The sequence below is a fragment of the Lathamus discolor genome, chromosome 6 (assembly GCF_037157495.1).
Source record: "Lathamus discolor isolate bLatDis1 chromosome 6, bLatDis1.hap1, whole genome shotgun sequence".
Lineage (NCBI taxonomy): Eukaryota > Metazoa > Chordata > Aves > Psittaciformes > Psittacidae > Lathamus > Lathamus discolor.
In genome coordinates this window covers 58,208,757-58,235,518 of record NC_088889.1, presented here as the reverse complement: position 1 = coordinate 58,235,518, position 26,762 = coordinate 58,208,757, and the positions used below count along the sequence as shown (strand labels likewise).

Sequence of the window (26,762 nt, the reverse complement as noted above, 5' to 3'; positions counted from 1 at the left end):
TATTTTTTCAACTAACATTATAGGGTATACTGTGGAAGATGGAGTCCATCAAATACCTACTGACTGAGGACATGCCTTTTCTCAAGGAGACTCCAGTAGCCAGAATGTGAATCTGGGCAAATGGATTAGCTGTAAAAGAGTGACAGATAACCTGGGCAAGAGAAGGATAGTTAGTTAAAAGTGTTTGTCAGGCAACTGGCACAAATTCCTGTGAGAAAAAGCTTTCCTCCAGGCAATGCCACAGTTATGCAAAGTTGAAAGTTGAAATGTTTGAATTTTAAAGCTGGGAGTCAACAGTGGAGTCCTGGTTCTAAAAGACCACAGATCTTTGGATCTTTGGATCTTTGGTTTTTGATATTAGAAAACAGTTTACAGTATTACAAAACAGTTGAAGGAGAAGCAGCTGCTGGCAGCTACTGTTTCTGTTTGGACAACTGTAGCTGAAGAACTCTAGAAAGTAAAGAAATGCCCCAGAAACATTGCTGTGGGATCTCTAAAACCAGGATGAAATGAATTTCTGAATGGATCTTGATGGTGGGCCCCTGTTGGGACTGTCCTGCAATCCATGGTCCCAAGGGCAGCTGGCCCTCCTGGGGAGGGTTTCTTAGGCATCCTTCTGCTCTCTGGGCCTGTTCAGTGTCACATTTAGGAGATCTTTTGATCCCTTTCTGTAGCTGGATACTTTCTTGACAAATATTGTTTGCACTGTAAGAGGACTTTGATGATAGTGACACAATAATGCACTTCTGGAGGAGTATATAATGGAATCTTGTTACAGTTGACACCCAAGGTGACTGGAAAGTGAAACAGTGTAGTGATGCATAATCGTGTAACTGTTTTCCTCTGTCAGTTTGAATTATCTCGCTTCAGTTTGGGGAGAACCAGCTTCTTGTTTACTTCTGCACGGTAACAGGACAATTAGTTCTTGGTGTGCAGGGGCCTTCTTCACAAGTCAGAGTTGGGTGAAAAATAATCCCAACTGTCCTTGAAATTAGTGTGGGTCAGGGTGGTTGTACTTGGGTAAGTGCAGTCTCTTCCAGGGAGTTGAGAACAGATGAATCTAGGTCTCTGATCTATTTCTCAGTGTATCAGAACTCATAAGAGAGGAGATGGAGCAATATGACTCAAATCAGTATCAAGTGTTAAGACAGCCTAACCCAGGTGGGTGCTTGAGAGGTTAAAATAGGCAGGTATGGATCTATAAGCAAGATCCCAAGTGTGGAGGGAATGTTGATGGTTTAACCTTCTCTGTGGGTGGTTTAACCTTCCCTGTGGAGTCCAGAACAGCATGTCACTCTCTTTATCACTCCTGGTTAGGCACTTCATCTCTCCTAAACTGACTAGTTGATGTAAATCTGACATAGTGCATGTCATGTAACAAATGGGATAATTTAGCTGCATTACTGAATCCTCCACTGTGTGTGACAAGAGCTGCAGAAATGATGACTGAGGTCCAGCTGGAAGGTGTTCCAGCTTGACATTGCTTTCAACTTAGAACATTTGCAAAGTTCTCCCAGTAAATGTGGAAAAAGGTTAGAAAGACAGCAATCTGATCTTTCCAGTAAAATTCCATTGTCACGTGCCACATTATTGCCAGTCATGATTTCGTATTGAATTATTGCCTCTCACATTATCATCTCACATCAAAAGGGTTGTACAAATCCGGAAGAAACTGGGGTTGCTGGGCTGTTGTGAGGCTGAAGCAAACTCGGAGAGATTACACCTCTGCCTAGTGCTGTGCTAGTTGCTTCTCAGAAAACACTTTGGGTTTTTGGTCAGACCCTTACCCGGAGGTCTTTGGATAGCTGTTAGTCAAAGATGGAGCTGGGATTGACACAAAATGATGGTGCAGGCAATGATGAGAGAAACATATGCTCCTGCCTTCTTCTACACCACCAGTCTGCCTCTCACAGTCTAAAAAGCATCTGAATTTTTGAAAAGTGTAATAGTGACAAATTTAATAATAGATGCTGTAGGGTAATGGCAGCCAGAGCACATTAAATCAAACAGCGTCCATATAAGCCTGTCAAAGAAAGGCCAAATACTCTAGCTGTCTTATCCTATTGATGATCAGCCTGCTGCTTTGTTACTACATTGGGACATTGGGATACATGGATTTCAGTTATTTTTAATAATCATCTCATGCTTTATTTAGATCTCCGTTTCTGTCTTTGGAGTCTGTCTCACTGCTATACGATCCACTACGGCTTTCTTTTTTTTTTTTTGACAGTCTCTGTCAGCTTTATTGCCTGGTTTTCTAGTCACTGCTGCAGGTTAGTAAATCAGTGAGTAAAATGACCCGGAGGCTGCTCTGCCAAATCCTAGTTTAAATGCAGAGACTGTGTTGAAGTCAGCAGGGTTAGACCACTGTGAAGTGCAAGCAGTTCAGGCATGCTGATGCTGTACTGTTGCTCATCAGATGTTTTCATGCATTGATTTTGGACTGTTAAGTGGATGATTTCTGGGGTGAAATTTCTTATTGATTTATCAGCAATGCTAATTCTTCTCACAGAATCACAGAATCACAGAATCCCAAGGGTTGGAAGGGACCTAAAAAGATCATCTAGTCCAACCCCCCTGCAAGAGCAGGGTAACCTACAGTACATCACACAGGAACTTGTCCAGGCGGGCCTTGAATATCTCCAGTGTAGGAGACTCCACAACCCCCCTGGGCAACCTGTTCCAGTGCTCTGTCACTCTTACAGTAAAGAAGTTCTTCCTGATGTTAACGTGGAACTTCCTATGTTCCAGTTTACACCCATTGCCCCTTGTCCTATCACTGGATATCACTGAAAAAAGCCTAGCTCCATTCTCCATCTAATGCTTCATTATGATTACATATCTGAGCTCTTACAGTCCCTGAAGAGATAACAGGGAGCTGAGGGTATCTCCAGTGTTTCTTATGCTTATTGCAAGGCAAAGCAAAACTGGAAAAGTTCAGAAAGTGCAGGCTGTTGCCTACAAGCTCCATGGACCAATGCTCCAAAGGCCAATCACATTCTAGACTTGTCGCTCTGTGTGTTGCAGATGCTCTATGACTTTTCTGTGAACACGCTACTGAGCTGAAACACTGGGTGGTAGGATTATAAGCAAGAAATGGTCTGTAACTTAGTACTCTTCAGCAATAGCTTTTCAAAGCATCTATAATATGTCTCAGCTGTAATTTGATATTGAAATGGTTCCTCTTTCTACAGATTCCTGGGGTAAATCTCTCAGCTGTGATGCACAGTTGCAGATTCTCCGATGTTGAAAGAGCTCATCTACATACTAAAGATCTAAGCTCACATACTTTATGAGAGTGTGGAGATTTTGTGGTTTCACCCATTTGATCTGAACATGCTCATAAACATCCCCGTGACTGAGTTTTCCTCCAGCACTGGCGGTGTGAATCCACACTCAAGTAATTTTATGAATAAAATAACTGAGTAATGTCTACGCATTGCAGTGAATGCACCTGGATTCTCACCATTGAGCAGTTTGCTGGACTTCAGTGCCCAGAGATGCTGGGGAGCTCTAAGTCTGCACAGCGCATGAATCCCTTGCCGTTCCCTCATTCAGTGCTTGCACTCTGGGGTTCATTTCCATTGCTTCCTCTGCAATGTCAGCAAAGCAGCATTCCCCAAACACCCTTCTCTGATTGCTTCTCCCTTGCTCAGTGGTATTGTATCTTAATCTTCTGTAAGAGCTTGTGTGCGCCAAATATTCCTGAGCTGGATGAACTGGGCTGCATGTACCACTGAACACAGGTCACGGGCAGAAGGTGAAAAAGGTAGTTCAGGTGTTATTAGAGGGATTACATGTGGAAAGGAATTGATGTGCCTTTTTTCTGCCATTGCAAGAACATTGCAGAAGGTTGGAGGGGAGGGTAAGTGCTACAAGCATCAGAAGTTCTTACAGACTGCTCACTTGGGTGTTTCTACTTGGCTGTTGTTCAGTCCTGTTTCTGCCTATCTGGGCCTCTTTTCATGCCCATTTTTCACCACTATTTCCAGCTCCTTGCCTCTGGAGGTGTGTGCTTCTTTTTGCCAAGTCTGTCCTTGGGTGGCAGCTGAAGCTTTCATCTCCCGGTTCATTATAATTCAGAATACATCAATTGCCTTATATTTTGTGCACATGCTCTAGTATGCAGGAAATACATGTTTGCGAGGTGTTAACCTCAGCCATACAGCTCAGGGGCCTGGGCTTTCTAGGTAGTGAGCATGGAAGGCCATAGGCTCTTTGCTTGGACACAGTATTGCCCTCTGGACGCAGTATCTCCTCTGTGAGCGCTGGCTCCTAATTTAGGCACCCAAGTTGAAGAACCCTTTCCCTTACTGTATGCCTGCTGTTTGATACTTCTTGTTTCCTGGTGGTGCAAAAGGCAGGAGTTATAATCAGCACTTCATTCCTCTGATAATTATTCCTCCCATCTGGATGGAAACGATGTGCTTCCCTGCTTTCTGCCATTTATAGAGAAGTGTCTGCCTGCCCTTTTTTTTCCCTCAGCCTTATTTTTCACTCCTTTCTCAGCATGAGACAGGCTTGCTGAGTCTGCCTCTGCTTCCCATGTGCCACGTGTGAGAGGCTGAGCAGAGGAACATTGTGTGCTGCCTCAGGACTCGGTGGGGCTGACCTGCAGAGCATCACGGAGCGAGGAATTGCAACTGCTGGACGAAACTCATCGATGCTTAAGCTCAAGGCACTGCATTCCTCAGGAGTTTCTAAAGATCACTGGTTATTTAATTTATTTATTTATTTATTTTCCCCTGTGGATCAATCATTAAATTGCCTGTGAGATCTTCTGAAGATAAATGTCGTGTAGATAAATGTCCTGCTTACTCAGCAGTTTGGTACGTAGAATGCAAGAGAATGGGGAGCTTTGAAACAAAATGCTTATGAAGGGAACTGATCTGGAAGCGGGGACAGTGATTAGAGACAGTGTTTGCCAAAGACTTGCTATTTCATGTGACTGTATGCATTCCGGGGGGCTGATTCAGCTTACTTTGAAGTCAGTGATAGTATGCTGTTGTCTTGTGTGGCAGTTGGATGACCCTTATTAAGACAAGCCTGGCCTCTATACTGCGTAATATTTCTCCTTTTGGCTTCCAATAGACATATCAGTATGGAAGGAACATGGATGCTTCCTTTCTCTTTCATTGTAAATGTGTTTTCTTTTTGCAACAAACCCAAATGAATGCAAAAGCACTGCAGCTTGCAGATTGTGAACATTCCTTGCCTGGATCTTGGGACTTAGAGAAGGGATGGTGTTGAGGAGAAAGGCAAGCGATCAAAGCTGCAAAGCTCTGAGCCAACCTGTCTGTATGGAAACTTCCTTCATTTTTGTGCTGCAGCAGCAGAGCAGTAGCAGCCCATCACTGCAGCTCTTTCCCAGAGCCTCTCTCCAGTGTGGAACTCGCATCCACTGGTGGCTACCAGTTCCCAGGCCTCTCTCCCGTGGAAGAAAGCCGTTGTACTGTCAGATTGGGGTTAAAAGCTGCTCTAAGGCAGTTCAGGGTACCTTCCTATCTTTCTAGCTTACCAGACATCGGGGGCTTCTTGTCACTTGTACAGAAACCAGTCTGAGTTGCCTAATGCTTGCTTTGCATAGCTGGTCTTTTGTGTCTCATCTACCAGGGAGAACATGTATACTAAATATGGTGGCTGTCTCGGGTATGAAAATTGTTGAAGACCTAGACAGAGGAATAACCTCTTCTAGTTCACTGCCTGAACCAAATACTTGGTTCAAATGCCAAATCAGCAAAACCAGGTTGTTCTGGATTAATCAGACTATTTCATTATCAGAGATTTGGTGTGGAAGTAGGTTATTATTTTTAAGGAAAAAAACCCCAAAAACGCATTTGGTCTGAAGGTACCATTTCAAAATAAAAAAAAAAAAAAAAACCCAAACCCAAACCAAATAACCCTTCAAACCGCCCCCCCGAAATAATTTGATTTTTAAGCAAATGAGAAAAGGAAAGGAAAAGAAAAGGAAAGAAAAGAGAAGAAAAGAAAAGAGAAAAGAAGCTAGTGTTCTTGAACAGCAAACGAGTCATCTGAAGAAGCTCTCGCAACTCTAGGGAAAGGGTTAAAATCCCCCCTCCACTGACCTCCGCATTACACTGAAGAGGAAACTGGCCCAAGCTTTCTTTTGGTAAAGAATCTGAATCAGAAAAGCCACCTCCGCTCATGGTTCACTGCTCCTCCCTCTTCTCTTATCCAAGACTTCCCTGGGCCTGTTTCTATACTTAATTTTTTAGGTCAACATTAGTAATGTTGAATTAAATTGAGTTCAAGCAATTCTGTTCTGCATTGTGACTTGGAAAGAGAATCACCCTAAAACTTTAAACCTTATACATTTAAAAGAACAAGTTTTTTTTCAGTGGATGGGCTGTTTCTTCTCAGGAGTTTGGATTTTTCTGCAGACTAATGTAATAACATATGTTTTCACAAGGAAGCATATGTTTGAGCACTGTCTCATGTAGCTGGGTACTTTGAAATCTGTTAAGCCATTCTAAAATGCTTGCTTGACCCATAGTTTACTTGGGCTTAAAGAAATTTTATTGTGCTAGTACAGCCCAATTAGTTGTGAGTAAGCATTTTGCAAAGCTGACTGTTTACTATTGTTGTTATTGTCATATCTAGAGCTCTAGAATTTACAAGTAACAGAATTAGTGCGCAATATCTATTTATTTTTCTTCCTACAGAAGGAATCAATCTACATTTGTAGCCTTAATTTTTTTTAGGAATATTTGTTGCTGAAGATTTACCCTGTTTGTGGCGTTCATCAAAAGGTCTGTCTTCAAAATATCCTGAATGTATTCTTCCTATGTGGCATGTGGACTGACTATGATGATAGAGTAGCCTCTAGAATCAGATTCCCTCTGGGTGAAATAATAAGCTGTGATTGCCAATTCAAACATTCTTCAAGACCAGCAACAGCTATTCAGGCTTCTAATTAAAACAAAGCTGAAACATTCACTGATGTGTATATATATGACTAGAAATCTTAGTATGATGTACTACCAAAGAGAAACTGTATTTTCAGTTGTTAATATGTGAACTTGCTAAGCAAAACCTCCTATGGCTACAACTGATGAATCAAGCAGCCTCGTGCTTCCAGGCTTAACAATACAGTAGAAAGCACAAACTGCTTTTGTTTTCTTTTGTACACAAGGAAATGTAATTTTCTGTCTAGAACAAAAGAAAACTGGTAGTGAAGTGAACTAGGTATTGCCCTAATTCATTTGCTCTCACTGAAAACGCCTATGCCTCAACTGTCATCTCTGTAAAAGAGGTATTTTCCCTAACAGTGTGAATAATGATCTATGCTATAGCTTTCTGTCCTCAGTTCTTAATTGATCCAGTATGTAGTGAAATCTGAATTTCTTATATTTAGTAGCTTTTATTGCAATATATTCTGTACTAAACACATGAGTTTTAGAGTCATCTTTAGATATAAAACCAAAATCAAACTGGTTCAAAAGCTTTGAACTTCCTGCATGTTTCAAGTTTCTGCAAATTCAAATTTTATATTTGACTAGATCACTTTTGGGGCAATGATTTTCTGTGTAAGATGGTCGGAAAACTGGAAGGACCCTGTGTTCAAATGACCTGAAGTTCTAAACCAGTTGCTGCTTATGAACTGGCTGAAGAAATGGATACAAATTGTTTGTTTCACTGATGGCACTTATTCATCTTCATGCTTCTTGGTTCAGTGAAAGGTTTAGAGAGGTCAGGAGTTTTGAGAAGATGGCGGGTTATTCCACTAGTTCTTCTGCTGCTGAAGTGTGTTGGATCGCATTTAAAACTGGACAATAAATTTTGGTCCTGTTTTTCAGATGTTATAAATTCAAATTTTGCAGTCTGCTTGTTGATGTATTTTTCATTTATGTCATATTTAGTGATAAACTCTTCAAGCCTCTCTATATTACTGGCAGGATGAGTTTCCTTCTGGGAGATATTAATTTAATATAAACTGAAATGAAGAGCTGCTTAATTAGAAGGCATGATCTGTTTTAAAGGACACTTTGAGGATGAAGTATGGTTGGGGCAGAAATCTTCCCTCATCTTTTACATTTCCAATCTTCTCTCTTGGCACTGCTGAGCTGAAGTGTTTGTTCTTTCTCTGCCTTCTCCCAGGGGAAGAGAAAGATGAAGGTAGCATCAAATAAAAGCTGTCTTATTGTGTGTAAGGGTGGTATGTTGAGAACAGTTATTTATTGGTATTCATTTCACCCTGTGAGTGGCTGCTATAGATTTATAAAATCTACTGATAGACTTTTAAGTAGTTATGTGCCTAAACTTTTATATAGCGATAAATTTTCCACAGCTGCAGATGCTCAGAAGCACATCTTGTGAAATCTTTGCATTTTATAAAAAAAAAAAAAGTAAAAAGAACCCCAAAGAAACTTGTCGACCTCATAGCCAAGTTCTCCTCCAAATACTTCCAGCTGCAGCTAGAGGGATGAGTCATGCTGAAAGCTGAGGAGCTTTTCTAAAAGCCTTTCACTTGGTTCACATGATTTTTTTTAACTCTACATTCCTGTCTGTTTTTCTTTTCTTAAAAAAACCCACAAAACGTGCAGGCGAGTCACCCAAGGAAAACCCATACGAAGATGTGGAGCTGAAAGGCCGTCACGCGGGCCGAAAACCTCATCAGCTCTCCGAGAATTCCCTAGATTCTTTGCACAGGATGTGGACGCCGCAGGACAGGAAATACACATCACCTCCCCAGGTAACGCCGGTCTTTCTGGTCTTGAAGCTTGTTTAAAACTTTAGTGAGAAAATCGATCATGACAGAAGAGGAAGAGCAGTTGTACCGAACGAGAAAGGGTATCTGGAAAAGGAGTACAATCAAATGCATAAATTGTTGCTGGGAATGCTCTTGGCAGCTGTGGCTCAGCTTCTCAGCACTGTGCTGCTGAAGCTGACGGCTCTTTGTGCTGGGCTACAGCCTGATGAGTTTCAGCAGAATCCTTCCACCGAGTGGTTGTGAGCTGAATCTGGCCCTAAGTTATCTGTATGGCTGCATCAGTTTGTGAATTGCCTCTGCACTTGCTGCTGGGCTTTTAGTTATAAAAAGCTGCTTGGCTTTAGGAAGGGAAAAGTCAGCTGCTTAATCTTGCCCATGTATTGTTATGTGTGGCCTATTGTGACTTTGCTTATGTGAAGTGCATAGTGTGGCATGTTTTATTGTAAAATAGTGAAAGCCAAGTATCCCCCCCCCCCCCCTGTAAATGAATAATAAGATAATCAGAAAAACCTGAGTGTCTGCATTTAACTAGGCTGTATAAGTTGTGTTTACAGCACAAAGTAGAAGACCTGGAACTCTGCAGACTTTCCATTTTGTGGTGAATTTTCCAAAGCAGTCTGTTTATTGTGAAAGCTGTGCAATGCCAGGTTGCTTTGTTGTTTATGGGATCATTGTGTTCATAAGGAAAAATATAAATTTCATCACATACTTAATTTTGAGGTTCAAAACGCCTTTTAAAAGAACTTCGTTTTGCACTGAATCAATAGAAACTTTGCAGTTGAGCAAAAAGGTCGCAATAACTCACAGTTTTGTCTTGTAAAGAGACCTAGAACAAAACTGGTTATATTTTCTTTCACTTTTTTTTGTGTGCATGTATGCATCACAGTCCAAGAGACAAAAGAAGTATCACCAGGGTTCTTAGTATGCACCTAGCACATCATTTATGAAACAGGAATGGCTTGAGCAAAGCTGCTGAAAAGGGGACAAGTGAAAAGTAGTAATGGGGCAGAGTAAGGAGAAACAGAAACTGCAGCCATGAAGATAACTCGTAGTAAGGAACATTCGATGCATAACAATTCTTTTCAGCAGGAATTCAGCAAGAATTGTGTAGCATCTAAAGGATCCAACAGGGTTTACGGTTGGGGTAGGAACCATACAGGTCTGTAGTAAGATACTGTCCCCTGTTTTCTGTTTTACACAGGGTGACCAAAGAATACACAGATTAAAACAAATTCTGTAAAGTTGCTCAGTAAATAAGCCCTCTCTGGTATCTTTTGCAACAGGGCTATCTTTATTCTGGTAGCTTCTATTTGAAATGCTGCCAGGAGTTTCCTGCCAGGAGTCTGTCCTGCCATAGCTGTGCTGTCACTGTGCTGATATTTAAAGCCAAAAGATACTAAGAGCAGGTCAGCTATGGGCCTGGGTAATTCTCCAATGACCAGAAATAGGAAAGTCTCAATTTCCTGAAGAATGGAGGCTTTGGCAACGATTTATCGCCCAGTTTTCCATCATAGCAACATAGCTGGATTAGCAACCTTACTTTTCAGTCATGGATGATGGTAAACAAGATGGAAGAGATCAGAAGGTCAGCAGTGTTTCAACAATCATCTCCAAAAGGAATTCCTTTCATTAAAGTATAGACTGCTGCAGATTTTCCTGGCATGCTAACCTGCACTAAGCAGAGGCCTCTGAAACACTAGCTTGTGGTCATTTTGAATCCCACTATGTCTTCTTCTCTCCCATTCGTCAGATTTTGAAGTCCTCCGATATAAAAATAATATTTTATTGATAACATATGTGTGATGCGAACTCCACACCTACAGAAACACCTATGCTTAATCCCAGATAGTACGGTGCTGCAATAGTTCAGCTGTCCAAGTAAGACAAATGGGTAATTTATTACTGCAGGTTTTTAGCTTATAATACTGCTAATAGCATATTAGCAAATGCCAGTTGACAGCTGTTTGATACACTGGTACCTTTTTCCTAGACATGCTGGTTAAGCTTCTTACAGTGTTTGTTCTCAGGAGGAGAAGGCAGTGATCTGGCCTTGCCAGCCAGCTGATTAACCTTCCTAAGAGCTGGGCAGAGCTGCCCAAATGGCTGCTCCTAAAGAACCCCAGTTTTTAAAAGATAGCTGTTACTTGATGCTTAATCCTGCCAGTGAGATTTTTCCCTTTCCACCTGCAATAATTTTGTATTTTAAATGGAATTCTTTGGAAATGCAGGACTGGGTAACCGTTATCTCTGTACACCAGCAGATCTCAAAACTACTCAACATCATAGATATAGAACAAGCTTGATTTTCTACCTTTTCTCTAAGATAAAATAGCAGCTTCTATGTAGTTGCTTTTGATTTTCATTACTGCAAGTGAAAGAGATGGATCAGGTCAGTGTTCTGATGTCAGCTAAGCCTTTAAATTAGGTTTGAATGCTCATGAAGTTGATGTGATGTGGGAACATGGAAGTGCACCAACGCCAACAGTACTATTGTTTTCTTTGAAGTTTGAAGTGTTAGTTATTGACCCCTGCCCCTTCATTTTGACCTTAAAACCTCACTTTGCACATAACCTGAAGAGGAGTGTCTCACCTGGCATGATGTCCTTGCGTAGTCACCACCACTCACAAAGACCCACTTCTGCACTAAGTGTTGCTGAGGAGGGGAAGAGCTCAACCTGTTCTTGTTCCTGTAGCTACCTTCGAAGCCCAGCAGCCAGTCTCTGCGCATCAGCAACTGGTCAGAAAGGAAGAGCCACCGCTTGCCACGGCTGCCCAAGCGGCACAGCCACGACGACATGCTTCTGCTGGCTCAGCTTGGCATTCCCTCCTCCCCTTCCAGCATCAACGAGGATAGCCTGAGTACCACAAGTGAGCTGCTGTCTACACGTCGGGCCAGGAGGATCCCAAAGGTACTGGCAGGGTGATCAGGGTTACCCTGAGGGTAGGTCACCTGTCTGCAGATGCCTGCACTATCCAGTCTTTAGCCATCACTCAAAACTTTTTTTTGTATCCTAAGGGAAAATTGAGATGAAAACAGAAACAGTCACTCTCAGGAGCCAAGACATACTCCTTTTTCACGTGTAGTCATACTGTGAAAATCCCTTCTCTAGAAGTGGGTAACTGCCCTGATCCAAAAGTAGCAAACATCTCATTGCCATCCTTGTGCAGAGTTGATTTTAAGCCAATTCTGTTTTCCAGACTTCACTTTAAGCTCTGTGGAGAAGAGTGTTGTTGCTTACCTAACTCTATGATTTTGAATGGGTGATGTCCAAGCAATTATTATTTATAACATGCAGCATCTGAAGTTATTCCCCTTCCCCCCCCTCCCCCCCATCATTTCTTTACTGGTCTCAGGAAAATAACAACTATTGGCCTAATATGTTTTCCTTCATTTACTCACAAGCCACCCTATCCCAATAACCCTGTTGTCTAGATAGATTTGAAGCAAAAAATAATTTTCCATTTTTCAAGGAGTTTTCCAATTCAAAATGGGATGTGAAAAAATCCCAAGCCACCAGACAACAGCAAAAGAAACCAACAAACCTCTTCTGGTACAATAGCAACAGAGAGAACTGCCAATATATTTATTTTTGGCTTGTGAACAAAGTTAATTTTTTTTGTATATGCAGCTCTTTCCTATTCTTATTAGAGAGCATATTTTAAAGTGCATGACCGTGAGTACCGTGAGTAGAGGGAGATTTTTATGCTCTTGTCTATTAGTCTGAAATTCTGCCTAAGGAGGAAATTAATCCTACTTCCTTAGTATTTACTGTATTTTTACTTTCTTGAATATACTACTGCACAAATGAGCATACATCTGTGAAGGATTCTACAGAATAACTTGCAGAGTAGCTTGGTTTTGAGTAGAACTTGGACAGTTTTGATGTTAGTTTTGTAGCCAATCTTTATTTATTTATTTGTTTGTTTGTTTAAATGTAAGTGACATTCTCCTTGTATGAAATTGTGCTTTCTGCATATGGATGTTAATAGTATTATCATAAATCTCATAATTAATTATCTCATAATTAATTGTTATAACTATAATAAATATCATAAATAATAATCTCTGGTTTTGACCACTGTACCTCTTAGAATTACACATTACTGGAGAATAGCTCTTTTTCTTTCTCAGTCAAACAATTATAACGTACAGTTATTAGAGAGAAAAGCTTGAACCTGAGAAACTCCTGTTCTGTACCACACCAGTGATGCTTTCTGAAGCAATATCCAAATGCTTTAAACATCTGGGCTTTCTGTATTTTACCCTGGTTGAAGAAGCTCCCTCAGACAATCCCAGCAAGGTCCCTCACTCCTGGTTCCCGATGCCTTGTTTAGTGCTTATGTGCAGCAGTTTCTGGGCTGGGGCATGTGCTGGAGCTGGGCAAGGTTTCATTCTGCTGGCTCTGCCATGATGCTGTGCAGGTTCCCAGTGGGCCAGGCACATGGCTGCAAGCAGAGAAGTTCCAGCTGAGCCTTGCTGGTAGGATGCACATGGCTCAGTCAGCACGTAGAGGTAAATTCCCTAATCCTACTTCAAGCAGAAGAACCAGAAAGGACTTCAACGCTTCACACTGCCTATTCTGGGCCAGACCCTCTTCCTCTGTTGGAGCAGTTGCATAAGTTTTTGTTCCGATCTTGGCTCTACTACTGACCCTCTACTGTGTCCTCAGCAAATCAAGTTTCACTGAGTTTATTTCTCTCTGCAAGCTAAGGTAAAACAGCTTTTGTAAAATATATTGCAGTTCTATGAGTAAAGCTGCTATGCAATGAAATATACTATTCGTGACTCATAAAACATTAAGAAGATTAATTGCTACATAGTTATGACTCTCCGGAAGTTATATACTCTGTTCAATTACAAATTGTTAGTAATCCCAGCCTCTTGTTGAAGGCATTAAACAGAAGTTATCTCATTAATATTTCTCATCATCTCAGATTTTTTTGGATAGACAGTCATTATCTGCAATAGCCCTCCTGAAGGAAGTCATAAAGATGATTACCAGGAGTTAAAATTCTGGCTAGTGCTGATACAAGCCAGCTAAAAGCTGCACTAGCAGCTAACTTCAAAATACTTTCTTGGATAAGGATAAGGTTGGAGATAGTAGATACAGCACCTCTGATGTAAGGCAAGTACAGTACGAGCTGGAAAGGGGAGAGAGAGTAAGTCCATAAGTGCCAGATCCTCAGCTGGTATTATACAGACTCAAAGATGCTCGTTCACTCTGTGCCTGAAAAGGCTTTAAAAAGTTACAGCTTTCTCCTTCTGTGCTCATTTAAACACTCTAAAATCTCAGTTCAGAGAGTTGTTAACACACATGTTACTCTTACGCATTCAAAATGAAATATGACCTTAATGTTCATAAGAGTTTGGTAAAGTTGGATATGACTAACAGATCACTGTTACTTAGACAATGGAAGTGAACGCAGAAACAGTGGCATAGAGAAAGAGGTGGTAGAGGATAACAGCTACTTTTGAGTCCCCAGACTCGCTGTGCTTTTATTGAAGATGTCAGCAAGTTTTTCAGAAACAGGATTTACGTTTCTGAGTTACTGAATAATTTTTAAAATGTAGCCATAGGTAAAGGAGTGAGCTTCAAAATAAGCGATTTGAACAAATGGGATTCAAAATGAGAGAGAGAAATGCATTTTGAACAGGCAGTGTGTGCTCGCAGCCCAGAAAGCCAACCGTATCCTGGCCTGCATCAAAAGGAGTGTGACCAGCAGGTCGAAGGAGGTGATCCTGCCCCTCTTCTCTTCTCTCGTGAGACCTCACCTGGAGTATTGTGTGCAGTTCTGGTGTCCTCAACATAAAAAGGACATGGAGGTGTTGGAACAAGTCCAGAGGAGGGCCACGAGGATGATCAGGGGACTGGAGCACCTCCCGTATGAAGACAGGCTGAGGAAGTTGGGGCTGTTCAGCCTGGAGAAGAGAAGGCTGTGTGGAGACCTCGTAGCAGCCTTCCAGTATCTGAAGGGGGCCTATAGGGATGCTGGGGAGGGACTCTTCATTAGGGACTGTAGTGACAGGACAAGGGGTAACAGGTTAAAACTTAAACAGGGGAAGTTTAGATTGGATATAAGGAAGAAGTTCTTTCCTGTGAGGGTGGTGAGGCACTGGAATGGGTTGCCCAGGGAAGTTGTGAATGCTCCATCCCTGGCAGTGTTCAAGGCCAGGTTGGACAAAGCCTTGGGTGACATGGTTTAGTGTGAGGTGTCCCTGCCCATGACAGGGTGGTTAGGATGGCAGGGGGGTTGGAACTAGATGATCTTGAGGTCCTTTCCAACCCTGACTATTCTATGATTCTATGATTTTGAAATAGTAAAGGCTTTGGGGGTTCAGCTGGCCTGTCATTTATGATCAAATTCTTTGTTGGATAGATAAATTAAAAGTTTCCTTAAAAGTGTTTGGACTTACTGATTCCTCATCTTCTTATTTTGCAGCTTGTCCAAAGGATCAATTCCATCTACAGTGCAAAAAGAGGGAAAAAACGACTGAAAAAACTTTCTATGTCTAATATTGAGACAGCGTCCCTACGAGGTATGACACAAGCATTGTGGTTCAATGAATCCATTTCAATGTTACAGGATTAACTGATTGCCTTCTTTCATCCATATCTGCCCTGGGGTCTACTTTGTTTCGAACTTTCCTCTGCAAATGGTGACAACTTTCGGTCTGCAGGAGGAGAAAATGGAGATGAGCTAAAAATAAGTGAGATTGTCAGCATTGTCAATCTTGTTAATCCCATAATCAGCTAGAATATTCAGCTGCTTCTTTAGTTCACTTTTTGAGTAATTTACATCTGTAAGTTTTGTCCAAAATTCACAGTTTTGACCTTGTAATTCATTCATGCTTTTTCCTGGCATGTGAAAGTAACTCACACTGTGCTTCAGACTGCTTCTGCAAAAGCAGGAGCCAAAAAGAAATTCAGGCCATGTTTGTAGTAGGAGCACAATAGAGCTTCAGTGGGAGTTCACCCCAGAAATACATCTTGTTATAAGCATACTTTTGTGTGTTACTCTTGCTCAGTTTGGTGAGTTCTGGTGACTGAAAATGTTACCCAGCAGACAAAGCTCATAGGGCTTACTTTGACTTCTGAAATACTGAATGGCTTTTATTCAAAATAATTCAAGTCTGAAAAAGAAGTGGAAGGGTTAAAATCCGTTTTCCAAATGGCACATTCATCTTTGTGGCTTAGCATAGGTGTGGGTTCAGTGGAACCAATTGCAGTAAAGGAGAATGAATTTTGCACTTTCAGTAAAATAAAGCTCTTATTCTCAAGCAAAATTGAAACTTAATCTGAGGAAAACACAATCCGAAGAGCCATTAAAACTGTTTTATTTCAAGTTACTTAAAACTGAGGAGAGAGCATGTGTGGATCACAAGGCTCAGTGGGAGATAAGACTCTTCCCAGTTTCACCACAGTCAACTAAGTTTATGTTTGCTTTGGTTTTGCATTAACTGATCCTTCTATCTCCTCTGCAGATGACAACAGTGAGAGTGAGAGTGACTCAGATGACAGGTTTAAAGGTAAGGGATCAGCCTTCAATAACTTCTAGTCAGCCACTGTTACAGACCTTAGCAATGTACCTTCTCCTGCTACTGCATGTTGTTCCTTTCCATGATGCCCTGTATTTTCCTTCCTGAACTATACTAACACCATTACTGCAGAGCTCACAAAATTTCCAACACAGGAGCATGAATGTGGAAAGCAAGGACAAAATGAGCTGCGAGGATCTAAGAAGGATTTGGCAACTGTGTTATATAATGAAGAACAGGACCTTTGATAGTTTCATTTTGTCAGCCACTCCACAGATGCTGATGTTTTCCAGACTGACTACTGGGTGCAAACTTAGAGGGATGAGATTGGATAAATATGCTCTCTTCTTACTCATACAATGCTTTAAGTGGTTACTGCTAGCTGCTGTTGGAGGTCAGATTCTGGGTCTGATCCAGCGTGATGGTTCTTATAGTCTTTTATAGGTCTGCAGTCTTGAAATTGTAGAAATTCTTTTATCACTGCACAGCTCCTGCACAAACTCTGCTTGAGCCAGGCCACTAAATTAGTCACTCATTTTCAAAAGCCTTGATACACAGAGAGAACTGTAAAAAAGTTGAAGGCAACAACAACAGATTTTATTACTAGAACCCCATCATGTTGTTTGTAAATGAGGGGGAAAACCCAAGAGTGCAGAGCTGTGGCTATAAAATCAGGGCAACCGTTTGTGTCTATCTACTGCAGATGTCACCTGCTTACTGTTCATGCAGGAAAATTCGCGGGAAAAAAACTGTCTTAGGGAAAAAGATTTGTTCCAGATTGGTGGTGGCAAGACCGCCCAAAACCAGCTGTATACAGCATTGCAGTGTGATGTGTGGAAAAAGACTCACTGCTCTCTTGTAGACAGGTGTCAGCCCAAAAGCACATTCAGTTCTGTTTCTCTTTGTGTCAAAAAATAATAGGAGCTCCTTTCACCCATAGCCCATGAAAGGAGATAGACAGGGCCTGGACTCTCTGTTGTTACTGAGGGAATATTCTGATTTCACTGAAAACTTGGAAGCTTTTACCCTGACTGTTGTGGAATGGAGGATCTTCATTCTGACGACTGCCTAACCGACTTAGCCATTAATAAACGGACTATAAGCAATCTTATATTTGCATTGGTACTTTCAGAGCATCCTGAGTCAAAGATCCAGTTGTCACTTGTAGCAAGACAGGATTCATTGGGTCCCCAGGTGCTGGAGTGGGGTGAGCTCTTCATTTCATCTTGTGCAAATAAGAAGCAGTGGCCAGTAGTGTGCGGCTACGTCAAGGCAGGACAAGGCAGGTTGTTTCTTGGGATTTAGCTTCCCTAGTTGCACAGTCGCATTGAGACCCAAGTGCTGTATCAAAATGATTTTTATGTTTGGTGTTGTTGAATGAATTGATGACAGCTGGTCATCAAGGGGTTTCCCTTTCTTTCTCTCAATTAATTACTGCTGTGATCAAGTGCTTGTGACATCTTATTTCCCTGCCAAAAGGGACAGCCTGCCTTTTGCAAACTGGGCAGTGTCAGTGAACATAGCCTTAAGGGATTGACATATGCTGCTGCTGATTCATTTGCCATTGCATTAAGATGCTGGTGTGAAGAGGTGGGAAAGAACATGCAGGAAGCAGGTTTTACTTAGCTGTTTTCACTTTCTGGTCTACCAGAACTGGTGATGATGTTACTGACTAGTCTGCCATCGGTGTTTAGTGACAAGTCACTGGATCAAGGCATATCTTTGAATCAGGACTGGATGTGACCATGAATCTAAGACTGCCCCTCAGTTGAACTGGAACAAGCAAAGAAATCCCACAGGAGGCAATCTACACTTTTTCCCTTCCCTAGAGATTATTCCATGGCTTGTACGGACTAAGCCTGTGCTGTAGAAAGGGAGAAAATACTCCTTCGTGGTTCTTAGCATGAAGATGTACTAAGAAGGGACAGGTTAGAGAACTGTGTATCACCAGTGACCCTAGGTCATTTGCACAACCCACATAAGGGCTCAAAATCTAGTTTTATATGAAAAGAAACAGCAGACCTTCAGCAGGATAACAGTTATGAACTGCAAATTATTTCAGTGACTTAGTGTTGCATCACTTAAGTACCTGGAGAGAGTTCTGATTTATAGATGCAGTTAGTGAGAGAAACTACAGTATGGAGGTTTGCTTTTGAAAGGAGAACATGCTTGGAATAATACACTGGCAAATCGAAAGTCTTTTGTGAATGGCTGTGGCTTACACATACACATTACCGTCCCAGGTAATGATCTGTCTTCTTTTCTCCTTTGTTTTTTTCCCCAATGCTAGCTCATACCCAGCGTCTAGTACACATCCAGTCAATGCTGAAGAGGGCTCCAAGTTATCGAACCCTGGAACTGGAGCTGATTGAGTGGCAGGAACGGGAGTTATTTGAGTATTTTGTGGTAGTGTCGCTGAAAAAGAAGCCCACTAAAAACACTTACCTCCCAGAAGTGACGTACCAGTTTCCCAAGGTAAAAGAAAAACTCTTATGAACAGTTCAGTCTAAGATCAATAAGTTGAATAAGTGGGAAATTTAATATAAAACTATTTTTTAAAAGGAGTTAATCATTCAGCTTTCATAATTGTTCCAAAGTGACCTGTTACAAAATGAAGGGTATAGAGAAGATGACTGAAAGCTTTCCCTGTTTATAAATTTAGCTTTCCCAGTGCTGGAGAGTTTGGCCTCACAGTAGGTTCTCTAAAGACTCGTTTAAATTCAGTTTCTAAATATTCAACTTTTAACTCATTTTGACTGTATTAGGTTTTATTCCAAAATCACTGAAGTCAGTGGAAAGCCTTTTGCTGATCTTTGGCATTTCTCTTGTGCTCTTCCAGCAGCAAGGAATTTGAGTTAGGACTGTGTTTTAAGTGGCCATTGTGCAACAGGGGAATTTAGGCAATTTTAAAAGAAAAACCAAACACAGAAACAATCAAACAAACAAAAACCCACACCAAAACCAACCCAGCAGTAATTATCTATGTTATACTAGCATCTACAAGCCTGTCCTGGGGTCATGCCTCACTGTGCCATGCGCACATAAGAACTAGCCGATGGGCCCTTGCTCTTCAGAACTCATTAATAGCCCTGCTCCTGAGAGGTGCTGTGAAGCTGTCACTAACAGTAACTGACTGTACCTCAATTTTCTCCCCCTCAGCTTGAAAGACCAACCAAGCAGATGCGTGAAGCGGAGGAGCGCCTCAAGGCTATCCCTCAGTTCTGCTTTCCTGATGCCAAGGACTGGCTCCCTGTCTCTGAATACAACAGGTAAGTCCTCCGGTGCTCCTCTGTCGCAGTGCTGATGGAGTGCATCTGGAGCAGGCACAGACTCGCTGATGCCCAATTAAGGAAGCAGCAGTTTGAGTCCTGGACACTGCAGACTCAAGCAGCTGCAGTTAATCTTTTTTAAGTTCTGTATTAGTTTTCTTCCTTTTCTCCCCACCTCACAGGCCTGTGCGGCTGAGGGGAGGAGATCTGAAGGTTACTTTCAGTGCTAAACCCAAAAGCATAAATGGAAGTATTTAAAACACACCCGTTCTACCTGGCCTTGAACAGTGCCAGGGATGGGGCATCTACTGCCTCTCTGGGCAACCTGTGCTAACGTTTCACCACACTCATTGTAAAACATTTCTTCCTAATATCTAGCCTGAATCTATTCTCTTCCAGTTTAAAACCATTACCCCCTGTCCTATTGCTACAGGCCCTACTAAAAAAGTTTGTCTCCATCTTTCTTAGAAGCCCCTTCTAAGTATTGAAAGGCCACATAAGGTCTCCCCAGAGCCTTCTCTTCTCCAAGCTGAACAGCCACAGCTCTGTCACACTGTCCTCATAGGAGAGGTGCTTCATCTCTCTGCTCATTTTTGTGGCCCTCCTCTGGACCCCCTCCAACAGGACCGTGTCTTTCCTGTGCTGAGGACTCCAGAGCTGAAGACAGTACTTCAGGTGGAGTCTCCTTGCCCTAGAATATGAGATGGCTTTTTAGGATACATGGTCTGAGACAGGTAAATGAAGTAAGACCTGTTCAGAGTGTGTCTAGAGGGACTTTCAACGATGACAAGGAACTAGCTTTCACCTGCAGGAATTACTGCAGCCAAGAATATGTATGGAACTTTTAATTGGCTTACGTACGGCGCACGCAACATTATCATGCTCTGTTCTGTGTTGCTTGGCTGTATTATTCAGTACATGGAAGCAACTGAATAGTGAGTTATTGAAAACAATGAAGGAGAAGCTGACAACTGTTTGGCAACACTGGTATGAGAAGCACACAGCCCTGCCTACACAGCATTTCACCTCTTCTGCTGCTGCTCCCTTTCATGAGCCCGTGTTTGTGAAGCAAGATATTCCTCCCATATATAGCTATAATTATATAAACTCTGGCATTCCAGCACAAAGAAAAAGTGGTTTATGTAATGTCATTTAATACTTGAAAAGCAGTCAGGAATGTTTATCAGTCTCGGTGCAAATTCACAGACCCATCCCTTTACCTGTGCTGTAATTATAGCCTCAAGCTCTGTTTTACTTCTCTGTCACAAATGTTACTTACCCTAGGCAGGGTTACAAAATGAGCTGGATTTTGGAAATCTGTATTGTTTTCAGATTAGAAATATTCTTTAATCTTGGAGAATCTAAAGTTCTCCCTTTAAGAACAAAGCACAGTCCAAAGCCAGGATCTACTAAAAGTTAAGGGAGATACAAAATTTGAATAGTGCCCTCCAAATCTGCTTCTTGCACTCCTTCTGCAGTAAAAGAAGCTGCCATGTCAGTGAAATCCAGCCCCCATCTCTTCTTACAAGAAGACAGCCAGGTTGTCCCCAGCTATGCAGATATTTTTGCCTTACAGGTGATTGAATTTGTCCACAGAGTATTTCCAGATGATGGGCAGAGAGAGGGAAGACCCACCAGTGGGTAGAACCTTGCACTGGATACAGCAGTGTCCCTTCCTAGATGATTTGTCTCATAGCTATGCTGTAGTTCTGATACTAAGACCAAAGCAATTTGTTTTTTGCTAGTGAGACCTTCTCTTTCATGCTGACTGGGGAAGATGGGAGCCGGCGGTTTGGTTATTGCAGGAGGCTGTTGGTAAGTACATCAGCTTCATCTTGAAACACAGAATTCTGTTAAACAGTATTTCAAAACTATAGGCTGAACTGTGAGGGTGTCTCTCGTGGTTTTAAAAGAAAATGGAATTTTCTTTTTAGAAATTTGGAAGCTCGAGTAAATGATTTGTAATGGCTGTCTCAATCAAATGCATCCTATCTTGTAGAAAATTCAAAAGAATGTGAGTAGTTTCCTGTATGAGCACTTAGTTCTTAAATTCTTTATATTATGCGCTTTCAAGCAGAATCAGAAATACTGCAACACTGCAAACAAAGGCAAATGTGGTATTCTAAACATTTGTGAATAGTGTTTATCTCCTGGACAGCTGCTTACATCTCCAAAGTACTCTGCCAGCACTGCCTAATCAGTCTGCAGCAGGTCCATGAGGTAAGTAAATAAGCCACCCTGCCAGGTTGTAGGACAGCAATGACTGAGAGTATGCCACCGTAACTATTTGCTCAGGACCATGCAATAACCTGGTGCCAGTGCTGGGAAGTCTAGGTCCTCAGGCTCCTTTTCAGTTCTCATGACCAGGGATAGCCGAGGACAAGACTTAGACTATCAAACAGTTTTATCTCATCACCTGGAAAACCACTGGTCACCTGATAAACTGAGAGCATGGCAGTGTGTGTGTGTGTTGAGGGAAAGACTGCACAAAGGCCACAAAGTGTATTAAGGCAGGTAAATCACAGTGCAAACAGGGATTATGCTGTCTGTCCTGCAGACCTACTGGATGTCAGCAAAGCATAAAGCAGTTGGTTGCTCCTGCACTAGCCTGTGCTCATCACTTCTCAGATAGGTTTGGAGCTGGCTGTGTGTGACTAGGTGGAGAGCCACAGCTCCTGCGCTGTTCACATGACAGTTGTCTACACTTGGCTGGAGCGCTTATACAGGTATGGGATTTGCAGGAGCCTTTTGCATGCTCACTGCAAAATAAATGTCTGCAGCAGCATTGCAGATTGTAAATAGTACCCCCTATCTAAGAGAAACTGACACTGGCACTTTCCCCTTCCTTCCCTTTCTGTCATGAGTTCCCATCTTCCCAAGCAGGCACACCTCCCTTCAGTAGCTTTCAGTGGCTTTCAATAGACAGAGCAACTTGCTGTCATTAGAACAGCACCCTCCATCCTGTGCACTGCCTGTACCTGACCCTGCTCTTTGTTTATGGTAAAGCTCCTTGTCATGCAGACAGCAGATGCTCTGTCTGGGAGGTTTTGCTGTGTGTGGCTCCTCTATTTGTAAAAAGCTTCTTTTAAACTAACATAACAGAAAGCTTGTTTATCAGTTCTGTGGGCGGTATTTGCACAGGTAGCATCACAGAGACTCACTTTGTATAACACAGTGTGTAAGTGTAGGTCACAATGCGGTTTATAGATGAAAACAAAATGCCAGTGAAGGCTTGTGTTGCAGTAAATCTGGGGTTGGTCAGGGGGTGATCCAGAGATAAGCAAGAGGAGCACCTAGAAGGTGTCCTTGCTGGTGTAAAGAAGCGTAACGAGATGTAGGGCAGCAGTACAATTCAATTACTTTTTATTTTTTTACCATTTAAAAGTGTAATAAGGTATATTTGGAAAAAAAGACCAAAACCTCAGAAAGTGTTGGCTAGAATTAAATTATGGCATGTTTTCACCACCAGGTAAAGGTGGTTCGAGACTTTTTTATTCCTGGGAACACTGGCAAGTTTAGAATCATGCACAGAGCTTACATTTGTGAAATGCAAAACAGTTGATCCTGGACCAGACTGAGACTGAAATAGTCAGCAACAATAAAAAAGAAGTATGCACAGGAATGCTGAATTAGCTCGTCAGTGAAGGACTACCATAGGCTTTTTTTAAACTCACTTAAGGCTCAGTGAAATCCACCCTTCATTAAAGGCAACATAAAAAATAGAACACTGAGTTTCAGCTGATGCAGAAGATACGTTAGCATAGTGGGAAATACTGGGAACAGAATTAGATCAATACTACATACTTTTATATAAATGGTGTTTTGTTTTTGGAGATTGGAGATTGGTTTTGGCTATGGTAAAACGCAATCAACCACAGAGAAAAAAATAATTTAAAAATGGGAAAAAATAAGTACTTTTGAAGTCTAGGTAATGATTATAAATCTAGCTATAAAGCTGATCTGCTGCTGCCCCTGGAGATCACTTAAATCAGGATGTTTCATCTGGTATCAAAACCTGACATGCAGAAGCTGACATGTCTCATCTCACTGGTACAACCTACCCCCCAGGGGGTGGAGGAATACTCCTGTACTTTACCAGTTTGTCCCTCTCTGGGGCTTTCTGAGAGCAAAACTGGTACAGTCTGGGACTTAGAAAGACAGAAGATTTTGGAAGCTGCAGAGGAACATCTCAACATTTCTTTATCTGGGGAAACAGCAAAAGTAGCAGAGATCTACTGTTGCTCGGATCCTGCAGCCTCTTCCTGTCACATCCATGCTTTTTTATTTTGTATTTGCAAATATGAATTCTTACAGCAATGAGGAGCGGGTAAATTCTGCAGGCACTGTTTGCATGCCAAAGGCTTGGGCTCTAAAACACATTTTTGTATTTGGGTGTTTGGTTTCCTGAGCAGTTTTTGAGAGATTCAGTCAGGGTGGCTCTGATGCCCAGGAGCACATGGCATCTCCTCTGGTTAGTGCCATTCCTGACCCAGAAGTTCTGTCAAATCCAACCCGAACTACCTTAATTTGGGAACTACATGCAGTTTTTGGCAAACATTAGAGAAAGGTGGGGCCACAGTGTATAACACAGAGCCATAAGAAAGCCCTAAAATCATTACAAACTGCTCTGCTTCAAGATGAGCCAACTGCTGTGAGGCTAATTCCTCAGAAAATATTCCCCAGCTGTCCTGGCGAGCAGGGCTCTTGTAATACCCAGCTGGAGGTGTCACACCTTCCAGAGCACTTGGCAGTCCTCAGCTCCATGGCTGGATGGGCCAACCAGCCTGATCCTGGGGGGATGGATACCTGTGTCTTTGTGGAGGCTGGTGCTCTGAGTCCTTTGTTTATGAAACAATTACTTTTTGTCAGCCTTGCTCTCCTTTGGCATGTTGTGATATGAACAAACTGCTCTACTTTTTCTTTCCTGCCTTCAGATTTCACGTTCTTCCAAACCCCCTTTTGGGGGTGTGTGTGCTAAAACCCTGAAAAACTGCCTCAAGGGATACAGTGACAATTACGTTCTGTTTGTACTGCAAATCCTCTCCAGTATCCCCTTTATATGTATTCATATTGTTTTGTTTCATTTTGGAATGGGATTAGAATGGAATGTAACCTATTGTACCACAGCAAACAGTCTGCAGTTCCATAGATAGCAAGTTTCCAGTTACATCTTGATACCTCCAAGGCAATCCTGTAACAGTTTTCCTAGTGATTTGATGTGAGAAGTATGCATCTTCACACAAAAGGAAATGGGCCTATATACAGTAGAGATATTAACTCTCACTACGAAGACATTTTGCTGCAAATAAGACATTTTTCTTTAATAACTCTGATTAATTTAACTTTCTTTTCCATGCTAATTAACCCATCAGCTTGCTAGGCTCTTTTCTGGAGCAGTTCTTGCGCTGTGGCTCTGCAATATGCACATAGCAGCAGCAAAGATAATTTGAGCAGCTCCTGCCGAGGGCTTAGCCTCACTCCACCAGTCAAAGCCCCCTCCAGTGGACATTACAATGCCCCCAGTGCTATGGGGCAGAAACCCGGATAGGGGCAGAAGAGAGAGCATGAGCACAGGAACAGCGGGATCACACAGAAGGGAACAAAAAGGGGTGAAGCTGAGTGTTCCTTGTAAAATACAGATTTTTAATTTAGCTAAGTGTATAATTTCATTTTACAAATTGCCTTGATTTAATACATTAAAATTGACTTCTAAAGGGTGTGACTGAAGTCTTAGCTCTTTATCTGTGCAACCCCATAGGCTTGTGTGAGTAAGAACACAACGGATACGTAAGGATCACAGTGGTGAAAGCAGGGACTTTCTCAGTGGGCTTTTGCTGACAGAGCCTCGGCTGCGAGACCCACCAGAATTAGGAAATCTGCAAAACTTTCTTTACTGGGAGGCCATGACTGGTCTCTCTGCAGCCCAGAAAAAAGGGTGTAGACAGCCAGAGAGACACCAGGCCTCTATCCTTTAGGAGATGCTTGAATCCAGTGCAGCTGCTCAGCAGCCTGGGCTGTCAGGGGACCTTATGGCGGGGATCCACAGCTGTGCCAGTCGCTGTCCCCAGGGAGTCATACCATGTAAGCTGCTCTTTATGGGATCTTCATGAGCATCTTGGGCTTTACTGCTATGGGAGTTGCTGCAGATGCTGAGGGGTGCCAGTTACAGCTAAAATCAAAATCAAAAATGATCCTCCACCACTTTTCTAGGCTAAGACGAGTCAGCCCCAGGAGTCAGTGGAGGAGCAGGTGCCTGAACATGAAGTGTGTGCATTAAAATGAAAACCAGTTGGTAGGTGGGACTAGTTCATCCTGCATTTGCTGGGGCAGGAGAAGAGAATTCGTTACACTGTAAAGCAGCTTTTGTGGGATGAAGACTAATGTTTATGGAACTGAAAAAATCTCATTGGAAAACCTTTTCTTCCCCTTGCATCCTTCCCTCCATCCTGCTTCCCCCAAGCACCTTTGACAGCCCTGTGAGCATTGGGTGCTCTGGCATTAAAAGCTAATGGTTCACATATAACAAGATGACTTTCAGACAAGACTTTGGATTTAAAACACCCACAGTTTTCTCATGGTTTGAATTTGGATTTGCCCTAACAAGGAACCAAGAGTTGCCACAGCAACTGGCTTGTGACTGACGTATTCATTTTAGGCTCCTAACATTTGAATTGTTCTGATTCCTGACAGCATTAAGGAACATCTCTGTTCTGGGTATGTTGGCTTGTGTGGCTATAAGGATGTGACTTGTTAGGCTTAAGAGAGTTTAAAGGAGTGGTGATCTGACCTGACAAAATATCCTGCAAACCTATTTCTCAGCCTCTGCTGAGGTCTGTCACTGTTTAAATTAAGCCAGTAAACAAACCAGCAGACTTCCCAAGAAGGGGCCTTGATGGATTTTCAGTATGTCTATATCTCCTTCTGAAACCGCTAAGCCTTATCTAGTGTATGCAGAAAAATGCTCATGGGAGGCATCTCCTCTATCTTCTTCATATCATCCATTGAAGCTATGCACCCCGTCATCTTGTGTGTGACTAATATGACTGAGCAGGAGAAATGTGCCGGGAGGATATTCAGGAATACCATGTTTCCCCGTTTAAGCTTTGGATTGAATCTACATATTTCATTGTTCCAAGATCAAAATGGTCCTAGAGCCAGGTAGGATAAGAACAGTGTCCTTTTCACTCCCCTGCAGAAGAGAACAAACATCACACAATGGCTGTGT

At 42.1% G+C, this 26,762-nt stretch overlaps 1 protein-coding gene across 7 annotated transcripts in view; it reads left to right on the top strand.

Moving 5' to 3' along the window:
• DENND2B (DENN domain containing 2B) overlaps positions 1-26,762 on the top strand; it is a 183,872-nt gene that overhangs the window by 122,460 nt on the left and 34,650 nt on the right. For 6 of the 7 annotated variants that reach the window (XM_065682980.1, XM_065682977.1, XM_065682979.1 and 3 more), the window contains 8 exons: positions 6,723-6,770; positions 8,565-8,713; positions 11,425-11,640; positions 15,173-15,269; positions 16,215-16,259; positions 18,559-18,743; positions 19,428-19,537; positions 21,283-21,352. In XM_065682980.1, coding sequence (XP_065539052.1) covers positions 6,723-6,770; positions 8,565-8,713; positions 11,425-11,640; positions 15,173-15,269; positions 16,215-16,259; positions 18,559-18,743; positions 19,428-19,537; positions 21,283-21,352 — 920 coding nt within the window. The remainder of the gene's footprint in view (positions 1-6,722; positions 6,771-8,564; positions 8,714-11,424; positions 11,641-15,172; positions 15,270-16,214; positions 16,260-18,558; positions 18,744-19,427; positions 19,538-21,282; positions 21,353-26,762) is intronic. The other variant, XM_065682981.1, reaches the window with a different exon arrangement.